At 39.8% G+C, this 18,571-nt stretch overlaps 1 protein-coding gene across 1 annotated transcript in view; it reads right to left on the reverse strand.

The window, feature by feature from the left end:
- dscamb (Down syndrome cell adhesion molecule b) overlaps positions 1 to 18,571 on the reverse strand; it is a 133,452-nt gene that overhangs the window by 53,205 nt on the left and 61,676 nt on the right. The window contains exons 4-6 of the mRNA XM_058418997.1: positions 6,907 to 7,053; positions 3,262 to 3,540; positions 2,672 to 2,947 (exon numbers count right to left, since the gene is read on the reverse strand). Of these exons, the coding sequence (XP_058274980.1) occupies positions 2,672 to 2,947; positions 3,262 to 3,540; positions 6,907 to 7,053 (702 nt within the window). The remainder of the gene's footprint in view (positions 1 to 2,671; positions 2,948 to 3,261; positions 3,541 to 6,906; positions 7,054 to 18,571) is intronic.

The following is an 18,571-nucleotide window of genomic DNA, read 5'->3' on the forward strand; positions in this document are numbered from 1 at the left end:
TTGATGGTAAAAATTACCCAGGGTCAAATACTCTTCTTGATGACAGTGAGTCTAATTCGTTACAGAACTCATGGGGTGATATAAGACATCTATAGAGTCTGTGGAATGTGGCCAGGGAATTCTATGTTGTTCGCTTTATTAATATAGCGAATACCTATCTTTATTACAGTCTATCTTTATTGAATTCCAGTCCAGGCACTGAGTGCTGACCTACCACTCATACAATCTGCTACAGTATGTCTCTTGTTTGGCTGTGGCCATGGCCAAAAAGTTGGCTTCAGTGAACACTTTTTATATGTGTTATTCTCTCCTGTTAGTTCATACAGCAAGCTGAATAAACTGCCTAGCACCAGGTCCAGACCAAAACAGTAATATTGGCAGAAAAGCATACAGTCTTACATTTGGTCAATAATATGTGAATACACACTGGCCAACAGTTTTGGTGGTTGATCTAAAACCACTGTAGTGTTATCTGTCCTCAGTAGAACTTTAGGGGTCTCTGGTTCCTCTTCCTGCACTATTTCTATATACTGTTTCTATGGCTTCCATAGCTTAAAGAACAGGTTCCCAAAGCTGTTCCTGGGGAAACCCATGTCCTTCTTGTGTTTTTCTTGCCCCAATACACGTGATTAACCTAATCAGATCCTTAACAGCCCTTCTAGATTTGAAGTGGGTGTGTTAGAGCAGGAAAAACACTTGAGGGTTAGGAATGTGGCATGGTGTAAGTGATAGAGATTAGGCTCGCAAGCTTTACACACAAGTGTGTCTGTCCTTTTATTTACGGGTTTTGCACAGTGCGGGTCTGCCCACAATGTCTTGTTCACGCATAGTACTAGGGAGGTCTCTCTGTACTTGTGGCATTAATTGCAGCTCTGTGGTTTCCTCAGCTGCCATTGCAGACATTATGTGTACTCCTATAACTAGCTTTCCTGTCTTTTTAAATGGTTAAAGTGTACAGTTTTCTCCAAGAATTTGGTACAATGTGGAATAATCAATACAGTCCTGATATACCACAAAATGAATCAGGCATTTGTTCGACTACACAAGGTGAAGGATCAAGCTTTAGTTTTGCCAAGACAGCCTTGAGCCTGCTTGGAACACATGATCTGATACTGTGTCATACACTGGGCTTACAATCTGACCTTCCAAATGATCCATTTGTGATATGGAACACTTTTAATACACTCCTTAAGCTTTGAAAACAAGAAACAGTCATTGGAAGTCCATCTCAGCTCTCATGTTTGGCAGCTGTACTGATCATTACTGCCTTGTTGCATTGCTGCTAATAGTTCCTGTATTTGGCCTATGTTCTCTGACAGCCTCTCTGCTATGTGCTCCAAATTAGTATGGGTGTACACTCATTTCTCTCCATGGGGCAGCTGATGATCTTCATTTTAAATGTGCCACAGAGGACCTTGCCTGCCTTCTCCTAGTGAGCCTCGCAGTCACATTAGTCTGTTTCAGTCCTTATTACAGTCCTGCATTTTCCATAGACTGTGAGGTGTGCTTCCTGCATCACCACTGGTAGTATGCTGCAAATAGGTTGAGGCTTTGTCCTGAGTCGACCTCTTCTGCTTCCTCAGCAATACAAGAATGGCCATGGCTACATATGTCACATGCGAGGTCAGGGTCATAAGGTCATACCTTGTTTTTGGTACTCAATGGGGAAACAAGCAAATCAAGCAAATCAAAAAAACTCCACTAGGTCCACAAGGAACCCATTCCAGTGGTCTGAATTGTAAGGTAGATCTTCATTTTGTTGTTAGCAAGATAGTTTATTACTCAAGTCAAGGAAACAGCTTTAACTACATTAATGCAAAATCTACTCATTACACTCTTCTTCCTGGTATTGCACAGACACACCATAGAAGCAGCATTAAGACACAGTCATCTTGAAAATCAGAACTGTAATGCAGTCATAGTTTCTACTTAGGGGTAACTTGAGTCATGGCATTTTTTGATCCTGTGATCTGTGCAACACAAAGGCTTGAAACATGCAATATGAAACTGGTGTCAAAGTGTATATATTAGGGGGTGATACCAGTCTAGCAATACATGAAACCCATATACACCAGTTAGTCAGCTTATTGTATATTGTTTGTGTATGTAAATACCACAGTTAATGTGGGACACATGGGGTTTGACCATATTCAATAACACATGTTCATTTGATAAAAGTAAATTAAGAACCGTGTTAAATGTTATTTATGTTTGTTTGTGTATCGCTTAAACTCTTATACCTGACACTGTCGTTCCTGAGATTAGTGAGTTTGTTTGACTCAGCTCATAATCAGTCATGCTTTTTTCACACAGATTAGCAGATGCACATCAGAAGGCACTGAATGTTTCTGGCCCATTTTCCTACATATTTTGCCACATCAAAAACATAACTTTCTTCAGATTTGAACATCTAGGTGGGCTTTGTGGATGAGTAGGCTGTTTACTGCCGAAATCCAAACACTCAGAAGATGAATGAACACGGGTCATGTGAGTTTCTAGCAGCTTTCACTCACGCATGGTGCTAAGACACTGTCATACTGTTGTGGTGTACTGATGTATCATATATTCATCTATAAAAATGATTTTTTTTCAAGAGAATGACATCCCTTGAGTCCCTCTCCGTCCAAATCCTGCTCACAGGGCTTTTAAGTCTAGGTTAAATTCAACTTACCCTCCAGAATGACCTGCACAAAATCCTGGGTGGACATCTTTCCATTGCGTGCAAAACACTGGTAGGCTCCTCCATCGCTTTTGGCCATGCCCTCCATCACCAGGTTCTCATGGTTGAGGCCAGTGATGCGGACATTTGGCCCTGGCTGGATTCTCTCTCCATTTCTGTACCAGGTGATTTCATATTCGTCAGAGCCAGTGACACTGCAGAACAGAGACACCTGACTGCCCACACTGCCTCTCACCTTACGAGGACTCACCACTGCTTTCAGGGGCTCTGGAGAGTAAAACACACAGACAGAGAGGAGCAAATGAGCTATTTTTCCAGAATCTAGGCTGGATTTCCAAGTTTTCACCATCCAGTGGTACTTCATGGCTAGCACTTTTTCTCAAAAGAAAGATTTATTATGCATATAGGCTTAATTACTAATCTCTATGCTCTTTGGGACCTGAACTGGTATTTCAATACATTATTTGCTTAATTACTTACATTTATGTCATTATGAATTGGAGCATGGCCTGTGTGGTGCAGTTTGAAATCTGTGACTAAAACATTTCACTTCATTTTTCCACTAGAAATTGGGAACTCACGTTTGACCACCAACCGTCCCACCACCTTGGCATTGCCAAAGCTGTTCCAGACTTCACACACATAGTTGCCTCCATCACTGGGTCGAGTGGCCTCAATCAGAAGGCCTGAGACACTCTGGTGGTAGCGACTGTCTGACTCCAGAGGGCTGTTGTCCTTTAGCCAGCGGTAGCGAGGTGGAGGGTGACCAGACGCCTTGCAGGGCAGTTCCACCCGATGACCGACCATGACCTCTTTCCTCTCAAAGCCATCCAGAATCACTGGAGCTGAATCCACAGGTTCTGAGACAGAGAAAGATAAAGAAAGGTAGACAATAAAATAGAAAGTAATTACTCTTAAATTCCCAGGTTAAATTATCTCTAGTTATTAGTTTTGAGTGGTTTCTATATTCAAGGTGTCATAATATAGTACAAAAAATGGTCTTCCGTGAAAAGTGAAAGAAAACTACTTTGATTAATATCATATAACATACTGAGCTCTATTGTCACACAGGCCAAGCAGAACTAAGCAGTATTGTTGAGGGAAGGCTAAATTTTATTTCCATTTGCACTCTGTTGTCATTTTCATGATCAGAAATGACTGTCCTTGAGCTGGCAAGGTTTTTTCCTGAAGTGAATGTCTAATATCTTGCAGCTTATAATGTTGATCCGTTTCCATATGAATGGATTACAAATACACCACACTGAATGAGTTTAATAGTAATAAACTCAAAGAATGAAATCTAATAAAATCCATATGAAATCTAATTGGGATATTTATACCAAATGCCTCTTTAGAATGTATTCACACTCACCCAATCACTCTTTCTACAATTTAACCTTTGCCAGGTTATCACCTGTGTTGATGTTCATAAAACTCTGGTACAAGAGACGCTCAAAGCAAAACCCACAAATAATGCCAACTGTCTAAATAAAAAATAGTAAGTCTTTATTATTGTCACATATACATTACAGTACAGTGAAATTCTTTCTTTGCACATCCCAAATGTTGGGGTCAAAGTGCAGGGTCAGCCAGGATACAGCTCCCCTGGAGCGGAGAGGGTTGAGGGCCTTGCTCAGGGACACAGCAGGGGCAGCTTGGTGGTGCTGGGGCTTGGGCTCCAACAACCCAGAGCCTTAACCACTTGAGCTACCAACGCCGCCCCCCCAAAAAGGGGCCAAATTGATAATAAGGAAAATAAAAATGTACTTGCTTGAGTTCCTTCACAATGTGACCACATATTCTCACCTCTTGTTTATATGTTGAGGAAGTGGATTCAAGACACAGATTATAGAGCAATAAAATCTATCTCTTGCCAATCTTATTATTGTTAAATCTGCACCAGCGTATAGAGTGCACTGATGTGAACCATGAATATTGGCCTTATTATCACTTTTGCTGCAAATGACTGCACAAGACGTTCACTTCTTTGTTTAAGGTGGTGTGCAGCAGCATGGCCACTTACATAAAGTAACCAGTCTTATAATCTTAATATGTTTTTAATCCTAAAATTTGTGGCACTTGCTGAAGAATTGTCAACTTTCCTAACCTCTTCCATATTTCAGAATAGAGTGGTGAGCTGTTCGAAACCATTGCAACTGGCCAATTGCACATTACAGACATGTAAAACATACCTCCCAGGGTATGGAAATATGGCTGACTATACCTATGCGGTCCTCTGGCATGGTGAGGGCACACTGAAGAGTAAAACAGGCAACAGATATGGTAGCAGAGCTTGCTGGGAAGAAAGAGGTAAGCTTCTTTGCAGGGGCAGGAACTGGCAAGTGGACAAGCGCCAAACTGCAAGAGCTCATAGCAGCAATGCAAAAATACACTAAAGTGCAAGAGCTTAGAGAAGCTTACGGTAGCCTTTTAGCTATTGTGCCTCCAAAGACAGGCCTTGAGATACTTTCAGCAGCTGCTTCTCATCCTCTAGCTGGAAGCCCACTTGCTAAGCATGGCCACAAGTCCACCATCTGATGATCAGAATGGAGGACAGCAGGTTTGGCTCAGGAACCATTGCAATTGTCCTGCAGGGTGATATTATGGCTACCATAGTGAAACTCAATCTTGATCTATCAAAAATCATGGTATAGTTGCCCAAGAAAGTTACTGGGCTATCCAACAATGTATCAACTGCATTAAGGAGCTTTTTACATGCACTCAAAAGCACACTGACACAGCAACCTGATCAAAGAGTGCATATACTAACAGTGATGGCAGATACGGAAGGACTAAGGTTAAGATTAATGTCTCTACAGACAATGTCTCACTAGTGTTATAGGCTGATGAAGCCATGCTCATAAATCTGTGTGGCATGAATCCAAGTATGAAGAAGCTTTCAGAATAGTTCGCAAATTGAACTTGGGCAATGCAACTAAAAATGTTGTTTGTGAATGATACATACCAAGCCATTATCCTTCACTTGCAATGACAGGTTCACTGTGTCTTTAAAGATGAATTTCCACATATAATTGCTGCATGATCCCAGAGAGTTCTTCACTTTGCCCTACCCCTTTCTTTGGCACCAGGGTGTCATAAAGATTGTATACCTGCAATGGCAGGGTGTGTGTAGTCCTTTATTTGGGCAATTGCACCCATATGCATACCCTATGCTGGTCCAGCAAAAGTAGTGTCAGATGCCTCTAGCAAGTTTGGTGAAACAGCTTCTCTTAAGAGCTGATTACAAAACATTGTACACATGGAGCTCACTGTCCTGTGCCAGACAATCTGTAATTATTAAGTCAGTTAAGGTCAAAACACCTTACTGAAGTGTAGAGGTTTGTTTGTGAACTGACAGACGACTCCTTGTCTGATATGGTTCATGAACAAGGCAGAGACAGACACAAGCTCTTTTTTTTTTACCAGGATTTGTTACTGGCCCTAATGGATGTGAATGATGCAGTAGTGCCCCTGGCAGACTGTGTAATCATTGTGTCCATTGAATCCGAAAAGATCTTTGTTTTACCTGTTAATATTACTGACGGGCCATCCATGCCGACTACCCTGCAGTCTGAGACAAAGAGGTCACTGTGGCATTGCAGAGCACAGACCTTGAAATTATGCTACGGCCTCTGGGACATACCCCAGTGTACCATTGTTGTGAGTGTGCAAGCTGCAACTATGCAGCACTTAAAGGTAGGCAAAGTGAGAAGTTTTCTCACTTTGTGCTAAGGTTTGCATAGACTAGTCGACTAGCTGCCAAATATATTCACTAGTCAATGCTCTGGGGAGTTTTCCACTAGTCAGGGTGGTGTAAAAAAGACGGTTAGGAGCTGCAGGCAGATTTGCCAAAGAAAGTAGGCTTAAATGTATTTTGGTAGTCTGATTAGATGAAGCCAATGGGCTCTTAAGTGCAATTTGAAAATGACTGCCAGTTGTAGTGTGAAAGCTTTTCGAAACCTCCTGGCAAATTTGATATATGGCCACCACTAGTTCTGAAGGAAGCTGCCCTAGTATACCTTAACTAAAGGAAGTAGAACAGTACGATATAAATGTAACCCTGGCTCTTTGATTAAGTGGAGAACAACTAGTCATCACTCAATGAGAATTTTACATGCTGACAAGGACATTAGCAAATAGGTAAACTGCACTACTTCTGGGGGGAAAAAAGCTATGTATCCTACTTCATTTGTATATAACATAAGACTTAAGAATGAATCCCTCACCTGATAAGAGTAATCGGGCACTGTTACTTTGTCTAGTCTCTCCTGTGTATCGATGCCGTGTGGTGCAGCGGTAGATGTTCACCGCATCCTCTGACTGCACGTCCAGAATATACAAGGCCCCTGTGGATGTAATGAGAAATCTTGATCCTAAAAGAAAGAAGAAAAGATAGAACAGAGAGGGGAAAGTCAGCATAATGGTATTCAGTCACCTTAATGTGTTCACAGAATCCAAGAATATTTTGAGCCCAACATTGTGCTATTTGATCAAACTCAATAAAGTGAAAGATGATTGGATGTGTGTAAAATATTTATTTTATTCTTCTAGTTAAAGGCACAGGCCAACTTGGGGGTGGTGGTGAAGTATTGATCGGTTGAACGTGACTGTGCTGCTACTGAGCTGACGGTTATGCCAGTGTTGTTACCTCAAGCTTAAAGTGAGATGTATTAAAGCACAGCAGCTAGTGTTGTGTAGGCAGCATATATGCGATAGGAAAAAATAGTTTGTTTTATGGAACTGTTTTATTAATTTGTGATTTGTCCTGCATTGCTTCTATTCAGACCAATTGTGTAAAAGCCAATGCAGCTTGAAATGGTGTGTTGATGCATGCAGTCTGCCAAGCACTGCTAGTGGCGTATAGGGTGTGAGGGTGAAAGAAGAGGAGTGGGGGAAAGGGGGGGGGGAAAGGAGTCTGCAGCTATTGTAAGCAATGACCTACTTAGGAATGGGCGTTTAAGATTTGATATCCTAAGGAGGGTTTAGCTCCTAGTTTAAAGCTAGCTGTGTGAGAAGCCACTATTATTACACCACTAAACCATGCAGTATCTGGATGTGTTTCAATATCAAAAAGGTCAAGGGAAGGACTGATTCTCTTCACTCAAAGTGACAGTATCCTGCAGATTTTCATTTCTGACCATGCATTTTTCTAAAGTAAACCAACCACACTGAGATGCTTAGTGTCAGCGATTAGCAGTAACCGAAACAGGCCGCAAGTAAGAACAATAGTTTCGAAACAGATGTAAATATAGATGCAGCGACAGCAATGGAATGCAGTGCAGCTAATTCAGGAGCTCTCACAACCAACTGTCTTGTAATAACAAGTTCATTTAATTAATTTATTAGCTATTTATTTCATTGGAATTTTTTCGCTGTTGATTAGTGCTTGCCTACATTTCCTAGTCATGATTCTTTCACCTGGCTTCCGAAGACATTTGGAGCATAGCATCAGATTGTCACTATTCTCTTTTGGTATTCCCGTTAGCTTGTTTGGAGCTAATCAGGAGGTAAATACCGGAGCCAGATGGCAGTTGTAAAGGGGATAAGAAGCCTTATCATTGTTAATTAAGATCATTAAACCTGAAACACCCCACCCCTAAGAACTCCAGACCAGCTGACAAAGGCACAGTACTTTTAGTCTGGTCTTCGAACCACAAACCAGCATATTTTATACGTTCATGTTGTATAATGAGTTGCGAAAGTAATCTGTTGGGTTTTTGTTAGATGATAGCATGTACTAATCAAATTTGAACCAATATAATGGTGTATAATAGCATACAACAGAGGTCCAGGGGAGTTATTTATCAAAATGTTTAATTTTTCCCATTTAAAATTGGAATTTGGAAATGCCAAAGGTTTATTTATTAAAGACATTAAAGTTAAATGTCTTTGATGCAAGTCAGTTTCCGTTATCGATTTTGCTATAGCAGCTATAAACAGCCGTTCCCTCAGTAGTTCATCAATAAATATATTTATTTCTTTTGCTATTAGCATATGCTTTTGGTCCTGGCTTTGCATCTGTAATGAACATTGGTCGATTACTCTAATGTGTTCTCCTGTTCTGTGTCTTGATTCCTTTAGTTACTTCTGCCATGGTGTTTCTGTTCTGCTCCTAGCAAAGTCATATCATGCTTTTGTGTCAAGTGTATGCCTTAGCTTTTTATATAAAACAGTGCTTGCACAGTGTAGCCATATATTCAGTTCTGTTCTGCTCTGAAGAAGATATTCCAAGCCTTAAAATATCTGAGACATGCTCTGAGGCTGATCTAAATGCACTGCAGTGACTCAACTCATTCCACCCTCCTGAAATTCTGAACATAAAATTCTGGCATAATGATAGCTTGAAGGCTAGCACGCATGGAAAAATACTTGAATTTAGTATTGTTATGCACAAATTAACTGAGTCATAAAGATTATCGTATGCCCATCCCAGCACTTACTCACACTAAGATTCCACTGAACCTCATAATCATAATCCACACTTAGTGCTGTTTGCATTGTCTCTTTAAAACTGTATGCTGTAATGCAGTCTAATGTCACCCAAAAGGCAGTTTTTTGTTACTACTACTGGGCCTGTAAGCACACACTACGTTTCCCAGCATGATGAGCATAGCTCCAGTGCAATTTTAAGTTTTGAGCACACTCCATCTTGTTATAACATGTTCTTTTGCTTTGCTTTTGTAATGGACATTGGTTGCTTGCCCTAATGTGTTTACCTGTTTTGTGTCTTGATTAGTTTGTTTACCTCTGCCATGTTGTTTCTCATTAAGTGTAAGCCGTAGTATTCAACGTTTCCTGTTCTTTCCTTCTTGTAGAACTTCCTGGTTTGGCCCCTTGCTTATATAAAGCTATTATCTTCATGTTATGCCATCTGCTTGTGTTCTGAGCTCAGCTATAGACTTTGATGGTGGTTCTTGGATCATCCTTAATAAAGCACAAGCATATGCACTTACACTATAGTGCCAAAAGTTTTGGGACTCCTGCCTTTACATGCACATGAATGTAATATGGAGTTGGCCCACCCTTTGCAGCTATAACAGCTTCAACTCGAAGGCTTTCCACAAGGTTTAGGAGTGTATTTATGGGAATTTTTGACCATTCCTCTAGAAGCACATTTGTGCGGTCAGGCACTGATGATGGACGAGAAGGCCTGGCTCTCAGTCTCCCCTCTAATTCATCCCAAAGGTGTTCTATCAGGTTGAGGTCAGGACTCTGTGCAGGCCAGTCAAGTTCCTCCACACCAAACTCCCTCATCCATGTCTTTATGGACCTTGCTTTGTGCACTGGTGTGCAGTCATGTTGGAACAGGAAGGGGTCACCCCCAGAACTGTTCCCACAAAGTTGGGAGCATGAAATTGTCCAAAATGTCTTGGTATGAAGCTGAAGCATTAAGAGTTCCTTTCACTGGAACTAAGGGGCCGAGCCCAACCCCTGAAAAACAACACCTGAATTCGATGATTTGGAGGGGTGTCCCAAAACTTTTGGCAATATAGTGTATGTTCTGCCTCACACTTCTGTTTGCTTATAGAGTCAGGGCACAAGGAAGGAGACACACTGGACTGGGTGCCAAGAAGCCATCACAGGACACAATCCCACATCTATACACACACACACATTTATACTCTACAGAAAATGTATAGACGCCAATCAGCCTACAGGTTGTCTTTGAATTGGGTGAGGAAACCTGGAGTACATGGATGAAACCCTGAATCATAGGAAGAACCAAGAAGGTTCAAAGCAAATGTGCTGACCATTATGCCTCCTTAAGCTGACTTAGATTTAACTGCATATTTCTATTGCTAATGGGAATTTGTATTTTGTTTTTGTTTTTTATACCTGAGTACAAAGTAGCTTAGAAAATCCATAGCAAAACAGTATATTGTAATGAAATTCTAATGAGTATTGCAATGAGTAATGAGTTCGGCTTCAGAATGGCCGTCGTACATGCATCGAGCGCACAACCGTGTCACATGTCCTCATAATGCAGGACATAAAATAACGTCTGTGAGCAGTGGATGAGATGCCAGTGAGTGATAAGCCTGCCTATAGTGACTGACACTGGATCCAGAGGCCCAGGCTTTTAATAAGGTCTTATGCCAGTAATTATGCTGACAATTCGATCAGCTCAGCCTGAGTATCTGCATCCCAGGCTGATCGAGAGGGCAAATTAACACTGATGTAATGAGTACCATTTGTCACTATTAGAGTGATGTGTTGACAGCAGCCTACATCATCATGGCAACAATGGGTAACCCTGAACCCCTAACAAATACAGAACTATTCAATCACTTTATAATGTAAAGCAAAGATGGCATCACCTACATATAACTACATGGCACACACACATATAGTATAGAATCATCTACAGAGCGAGATAAAATGGGGAACCCATACCCATCTTACCTAATATCACAATTAACATGTATTATTGTATCTATATGATAATACGTAAAGAATAAAACATGACAAGGTCTATAGAGTTACTTTTACCATCCTTAGGTTAATTATTTTTCAATAAAAACGTTACAATTTGCCTATATAATATTAATATTATATAATATAATTATGCTCATGTTATGCTACCTTGTGTCCTCATACTGCATTCAAATATTATTTACTTAAAAGTCTGAGTATTCAATTCTATTTGAATAATCCAGTGACAAGAATATAAATATTACTGGTTCCATAAGTAAAGAATATCACGTGCATGTTTAGTAACATTAATACTTATAATTTCGTAGGTAACGCAAGCTCCTCCATCTTCAACATGCCATCACCATTGTTTAAATCAAGGCTTTAACACACAATTCCAAATGGCTTTACATTCACTATATACTGTATGGTCACTAGAACGACTGTAACAATACTATCTAGCGGCATTAAGGCATAATAGAACATTATTGGCTTGGATTGGAATTGCTATCCTGCTGATAGCATTTAACTCATAAAGAAAAACTCATAGCCCTTTTCCCTACTCCAGGGTGCACATGAGCCTGAAAAATGTTTTAGTGTAGCCATCCTGAGATGGAGGCAGCATGACAGGAGGAACAAGGACAGAAGGAAAATGGAGGGGAAAAAAAAAAAAGACACAAGAGAAAATGAGAGAGAGTAATCAAACGGCACACAAGACTTTGTTATTCTCAAACTCGTTAAACTGTACCACTGCCCGGGGGCCATGTCCATCTTACCGGCACTTTTCCTGTCTGTCTGACAAGAGCTGGGTTATTTTCAGCACGGCCATGCACCTCAGTACCTGATTGGAGCAATCATCTACCCGGGTATTTTATCTGCCTCTTGTTGTCCTCTGAATGCTATCTCACAAAACCATGCGTGCTAGACGAGAACTGGGGTCACTCTGGAGGGCAACTTGCACCATCAGTCCTGTCTAATTGTCTGATACAAGCTCTGGGTGCAAGTGATTCTTAATTGCGAATTGCTCTTAATATGTCTTTGCATGGAATCGCTGTGTTTAAGTACAATTCAAGGAGAAACAAATGTTTTTAACTGGCCTCTATGCTTGTACAATACATTTGCTAATCTTTTAAAGATTAACAGTAACAAAGCCTAAACAGGAAAATGATCATTTCCACCATTTTCAGAGTTTATAAATAGAGGATGTATTAATTTGCTCATATCGTTATATGTTCCTCTGTTTGTGCTTCAATCTTTTACCTCTTTTACCTCATAGACCAAGACCAAAGGAAAACAGAAAATTTCTGTCAGGTCACATAATCCAAGGGAGATGTAAAACTGTATGATGTATGACATTAACAAAAGGTCAGAGGCAGAATCATATATTAACTGTAATGAGACAGTCACGCTCTCTTTCTGGGCTGAAAAACAAAAACAAACAGAAAGAGATGCATTTGTATAACGACTGATTTTTAATCATTTTACGTATTTATTTATGTTGGATATAGACAAGTGATTCTCTTTAGACAGTTAATCTCAGAGTGGGATAAGGACCCAAGGTTTCACCATCTTGCCTTCTTCCCATAGTGCATCCTGATTCACAAGACCATGATTCTTACCTTGCTCCATGCTTCAGATCTCAAGATCACGTGCCCATTGTTGCTGTTTTCGACGCACTGACACCTTTCTATCAAAGCTAGCAGGAAATATTACAGCACAGTATCTCCTTTTTTTGGGATTCTGCAAGCTTTGGCTCCCCATACACATCTATAAGAGGGCCTATGAAGCTATCACTGGTCCCCCAATTGTCTGTACATGGACCACATTTGGAGGCTACTAATTTGTCACTCAGATCCTCGCTCGGCCATTTTCCCCACATGGACTCTTAGAATTGACCCTTCACTTGGTGTCTGATGTATCCCACCACATGACTGGTGTATTTATTCATGTCACCTGTCAAAGGTTTTAATGTTATGGATGATGGTATATATATATATATATATACACAGTGATGTGAAAAGGTTTTTGCCCCCTTCCTGTTATTTTAATATTTTGCATATTTATCATACTTAAAAGATTCAGATCATCAAACATATTTTAATATTACACAAAAGATAATGCAAGTAAATACAAAATGTAATTTTTAAATGATTATTTCATTTATTAAGGGAAAAAAAGCTGTCCAAACCTGCCTGGCACCACGTAAAAAAAAGTAATTGCCCCCTAAATCCAATAACTGGTTGTGCCACCCTACTGCAATCAAGCGTTTGCGATAACTCACATCGCTGTGGAGGAATTTTGGCCCACTCTTCTTTGCAGAATTGTTTTAATTCAGCCACATTGGAGGGTTTTCGAGCATGAATGGGCTGTTTAAAGTCATGCCACAGCATCTTAATGGGATTTAAGTCCGGACTTTGACTCGGCCACTCCAAAACCTTCATTTTGTTTTTCTTGAGCCATTCAGAGGTGGACTTGGGATCATTGTCTTGCTGCATAACCCAAGTGCGCTTCAGCTTGAGGTCACAAACTGACGGCCGGACGTTCTCCTTCAGGATTTTCTGATAGAGTGCAGAATTCATGGTTCCATCAATTAGCAAGTCGTCCACCACCATGTTTGACTTTTGGTATGATGTTCTTTTTATGAAGTTCTGTGTTGGTTTTATACCAGATGTAACGGGACACACACCATCCAAAAAGTTCAACTTTGTCTCATCAGTCCACAGAATATTTTCCCAAAAGTCTTGGGGATAATCAAGATATTTTTTTGGCAAATGTGAGACGAGCCTTTTGTGTTCTTTTTGGTCAGCAATGGCTTTTGCCTTGGAACTCTCCCATGGATCCCGTTTTTGCCCAGTCTCTTTCTTATTGTTGAATCATGAACACTGACCTTAATTGAGGCAAGTGAGGCTTGCAATTCTTTAGATGTTGTTGGAGTAATTTTGGTAGGCCGGCCACTCCTGGGAAGGTTCACCACTGTTCCACATTTTCTCCATCTGTAGATAATGGCTCTGACCGTGATTCACTGGAATCCCAAAGCCTTAGAAATGGCTTTATAACCCTTTCCAGACTGATACATGTCAACTATTTTGTTTCTCATCTGTTCTTGACTTTCTAGATCGTGGCATGATGTGTTGCTCTTTAAGCATGCTTCATTTTGTCAGACAGGTTCGATTTAAGTGATTTCTTGATTCATTGGGTCTGGCAGTAATCAGGTCTGGGTGTGTCTAGTGAAATTTAACTCAGCTTTCTAAATTAATGTGGTTAATCACAGTTCTTTCATGATTTAAAAGGAGGTGGCAATTACTTTTTCAGGTAGGTTAAATAATCATTTAAATATTGTTATTGAAATCAAAATTACTGTATCTTGAAAACCCTAATAGAAAACCTGAAGAGAATAGATATATATAGAATAATATTTTTGTAGTAAGTAAATTCTCATCGTTAAACACATGCATGCTTTCAATTTCCTCATACATTTACCAAATAACCTTTCTCCTTTTCTCCGTATTTTTCTGGCGTCTTGCTTGTAATTATTTTCTTTTCAGAAATAAAAATATTTCATGATGAGATTATGTCAGTAGTAGAGAAGTGAAGCATATCCTTCCTGCATCCAGGCAGAAAAACAGAAGCTGTAGCAGACCTTCTCTCTTCATATCTTATTCGTCATGAATGTCATATCTGCCTCACATTGTTTCCCTTCCCTCATCTTCCTCTCCCTCTCTCCCTCTCCCTGTGTGTGTGTGTGTGTCTGCTTGTGGCAGGGACGCTGCTGATAAAGGCAGCTATTTGCTCAGACTTGGCCCACGTGCAGCATATTTTTTAACCTCAATTTCCTCATATGAACGGAACACACACACACACACACACCACCACTGTGCACTACGTCTGCCTTTTAATTGTCCTGTGTTATTTAGATTCATGCCACTAAATCACAGATGATGACATGGCTGCTATGCTGGGACTGGATTTTATTTGGCTGGACACCAAAGAAGCTAGAAGAACTGACAGGATTAAATTAAAATAGATTACAAATGAAATTTTCAATATGGGAATTTGGAATTTTTAATATTTTATTACTATTTAACGTGAGTGCGCATATGTTAGTGGATGTTACTGTGGATAAATTTAGACAAATAGCCAAAATAAAATAAATAAATAAATAAATAAATAAGTCAGGTTTTATGAAAAAGAAAAATGCCTATAACATACTTAGACACCACATAAGCATAAATATATTTAATCAATGTTAGCAATTTCTTTTTAATCTTTAAAAAAAAAAAAAAACAGATTAAAGCAAGCTAAGTGTGATTTCCTTTCCAGGCTTTATTGAATATTCACGTGCCATAATAAAATATATATCATCAATAAATTTCTATCTATCTATAAATAATCATTTTAGAAGTCTGTTATCAAATATTGGCTTTCAAAATGAAATTTTACATTTTGCCTCATGTTTATAATTCAAGTTTTTGATTCTTGTGTTTTTTAGTATTTTGCTGTTTGCACCATTCATCTATAAAGCTACACTTGCATCCACCGTTCCTGACTCCTCCTTCATGACATCACTAGAAATTAATACAGTAGAAAATATCTACAATTTTTACCATAAAGAAGGTTTTCTCATGCCACAGCACCTATACTGAACTGTATTACTGCTCAATTATTGACTTTTCATGTCATATATTTGCTTTATAGAGTGTATATTCTACTATAATATATATATATATATATATATATATATATATATATTTATATATATATATATATATATATATATATATATATATATATATATATATATATATATATATGCAAATTGAGATTTCAGCCCAGCATCTGAAATTTAATGAGCGTCAGCTTCAATGGCATGATTCCTTTGCAATATTTCATACATAAATTTCATAATGCCCCCACTCTCCCCTCAAGGATGTTGTTGAAGTCCCGGTTGCTAAAATGGAGCAAATACTCCACACACTGCATGCACACACACACTCCACTTTCATCTACTAATACCACACACACACCCACACACAACGCAAACCCTTCTCCAATTCTATTAACCATCATTTAACAAGCATCATTTTTTTCCCCCCATTCGCAAGTTATTTTTAAAGTCCTGCATGTGTTTCTGTCGACCATGTGGACTTACTTCCCAATTTAGGTTGTTAGTGCTTAGTTACAGCTGGCAGGATCAATTACGAGGAATCTGTGTTCATTTCTATGCCATTAACTCACTAAATCTTAATCAACTCGCCCGGCTGTGTAAGAATGCAGAGAGGGAAAAATAGCTCTGGCGCTCCAGCGTATCACATGACCGTACATAATGACATACAAGTCTTTGCATCATGCAATCAAATCAATCAAATAGCAATTAAGGTGCAGGATTTGCTTAAGATTTGGCTTTTCTAAATAAAGTTCAGTGCAACAGCCTCCAGCTGTTTTCAGATGATTTCACGATATGTTTTCCTGTTAATTTTCCTCCACCACTGCGAGTCCCTGGAGTGCACACTCAGAGGCTGCCTTCAGCACCCTCCCGGACTGCTGTGATGCCCGGAATCATAATCCTCCCTCTGCTCCCTTCACACCCTCATACCATCTCCATCTGCATCTGCCTCCCTCGTCAGGTGAACGGAGGCTCGGTTATCGCCGATTAACAAAAATTAAAACACTCGAGCCGTTTGAACTTTCATATGAGCCACTTTGTAAAAGCGCCGGGTGTAGGCGTTATCAAAGCTTCATTCAGCATAATTTAGATACAAAAATGTGTCAAAAAAAGCAAACATGACACAATCTGTCAAAGCTGGGGGTGCATTTCTTTCCCTGCAGCAGTCAGTGCTTCATGCAACGGCTGTGCACTATCTCTGCAGTATATATATATATATATATATATATACACTGTGCATGTGGATACATTACACACACTGTACAATTATGCACTAGACAATATGGATATGAACACACGAATCAGCCATAAGATTAAAACCAGTGACGTGAAGAAAATAACATTATGTCGTTGCACTTGTCAAGGGGCGGGATATATTAGGCAGCAAGTAAAGTTCAGTCAGGTCAGTTCTCAAAGCAGAAACCTTAAGGATTTGCATGATTCTGACAAGGGTCAAACTATCATGGCAAGACGACTAGCCTAGTCTGATGAATCATGGCTTACCTGGGGAAGAGATGGAACAGGGATGCACTGTTGGGAAGAAGGCAAGCCAGCGAAGGCATTGTCATGCTCTGAGCAATGTTCTGCTGAGAAACCTTGAGTCATGGCATTCATATGGACGGTAGTTGGTCAAGTGGTTAAGCCTCAGAAGATGGAGGTTCATGCCTCAGCACCAGCAATAAGCTGCCACTGCTGGGCAGGTGAGCAAGGCCCTTAACCCTCTGCTCCGGGGTGCATATCCCCAGCTGGGATATGCAAACATGCTGTATGGTGATAATAAAGATTAGTTCTACTTTAAATTGCTGACCATGTACACCTTTTCATGGACGTGGCCTCATTCAGCAGGATAATGCTCCTTGCTACACTGCAAACATTGTTCAGGAATGGTTCGAGGAACATGACAAAAAGTTGACTCCAAATCTGAATCTGATAGAGCAGCTGTGGGATGTGTTGGACAGTCAAGTCCAATCCATGGACCAAATCCATGCACAAAAGCCCAACCTCACAACTTATGAGATCTGCCGCTGTCTTGGTGCCAGATACTGCAGAGGTCATTTGGAGTCCATGACTCAAGGGTCAGGGTTGTTTCGGCAGCACAAGAGGGACCTATGTATTTTTTTCAATGGTTTTAATGTTACGGCTCATTGATGTTGGACGTTAGCTGAAAACTGGGATTTTTCCCAATAAAATACTCAGCTTTAAGAAACCCTAAACATAATAATCAAGACAATGTGTATATAATTTTTAAGTGAATATACTGTTTAATTTTTAAAAAAAAAAAAACATTTACAGCTTCTTCGATTTTGTTTTTTTCTTCCAAAAATCTCTGAAATTACATTCCGCAAACATTATAGTGGAATAATTCCCTATATGTGACTGCAATATGATTTCATTCCAGACTTGCTGGTGTTTACTGAATAGAATAAAACAACCCCGGAGAATATAATCATATATAATCAAGAATATTGATTTAAAACTTCTGAACAGTAGCGTGGTTCATGTTCGCGCTGCCTGCTAGTCAGAACGCCACGTCGGTGTTTATTATCGGTGCTGAAATACGGCCGCCTGCTGAGCGGATAGATGCGTCTCACTGTGAGGTAAACAGCCATGTAACTATTCTAACGAGGTGCTTTCCACTATTAAGTTCTAATTTAGTAGCGCAGATGAAGCTCAGTCAGTCACATGCTCCTCACAGGTCATGCTTCTGCCTGTCTCTGCACAGACAGAAAGAACGAGACACTTCAGGCTCTGTATAGCGTCTAATTTGATCTACTTGAGATTGCTACTTCCTATACTTCATGTAATTAACATCAGAC

Source organism: Hemibagrus wyckioides, linkage group LG20 (assembly GCF_019097595.1).
Source record: "Hemibagrus wyckioides isolate EC202008001 linkage group LG20, SWU_Hwy_1.0, whole genome shotgun sequence".
In the NCBI taxonomy this organism is placed as follows: Eukaryota; Metazoa; Chordata; class Actinopteri; order Siluriformes; family Bagridae; genus Hemibagrus; species Hemibagrus wyckioides.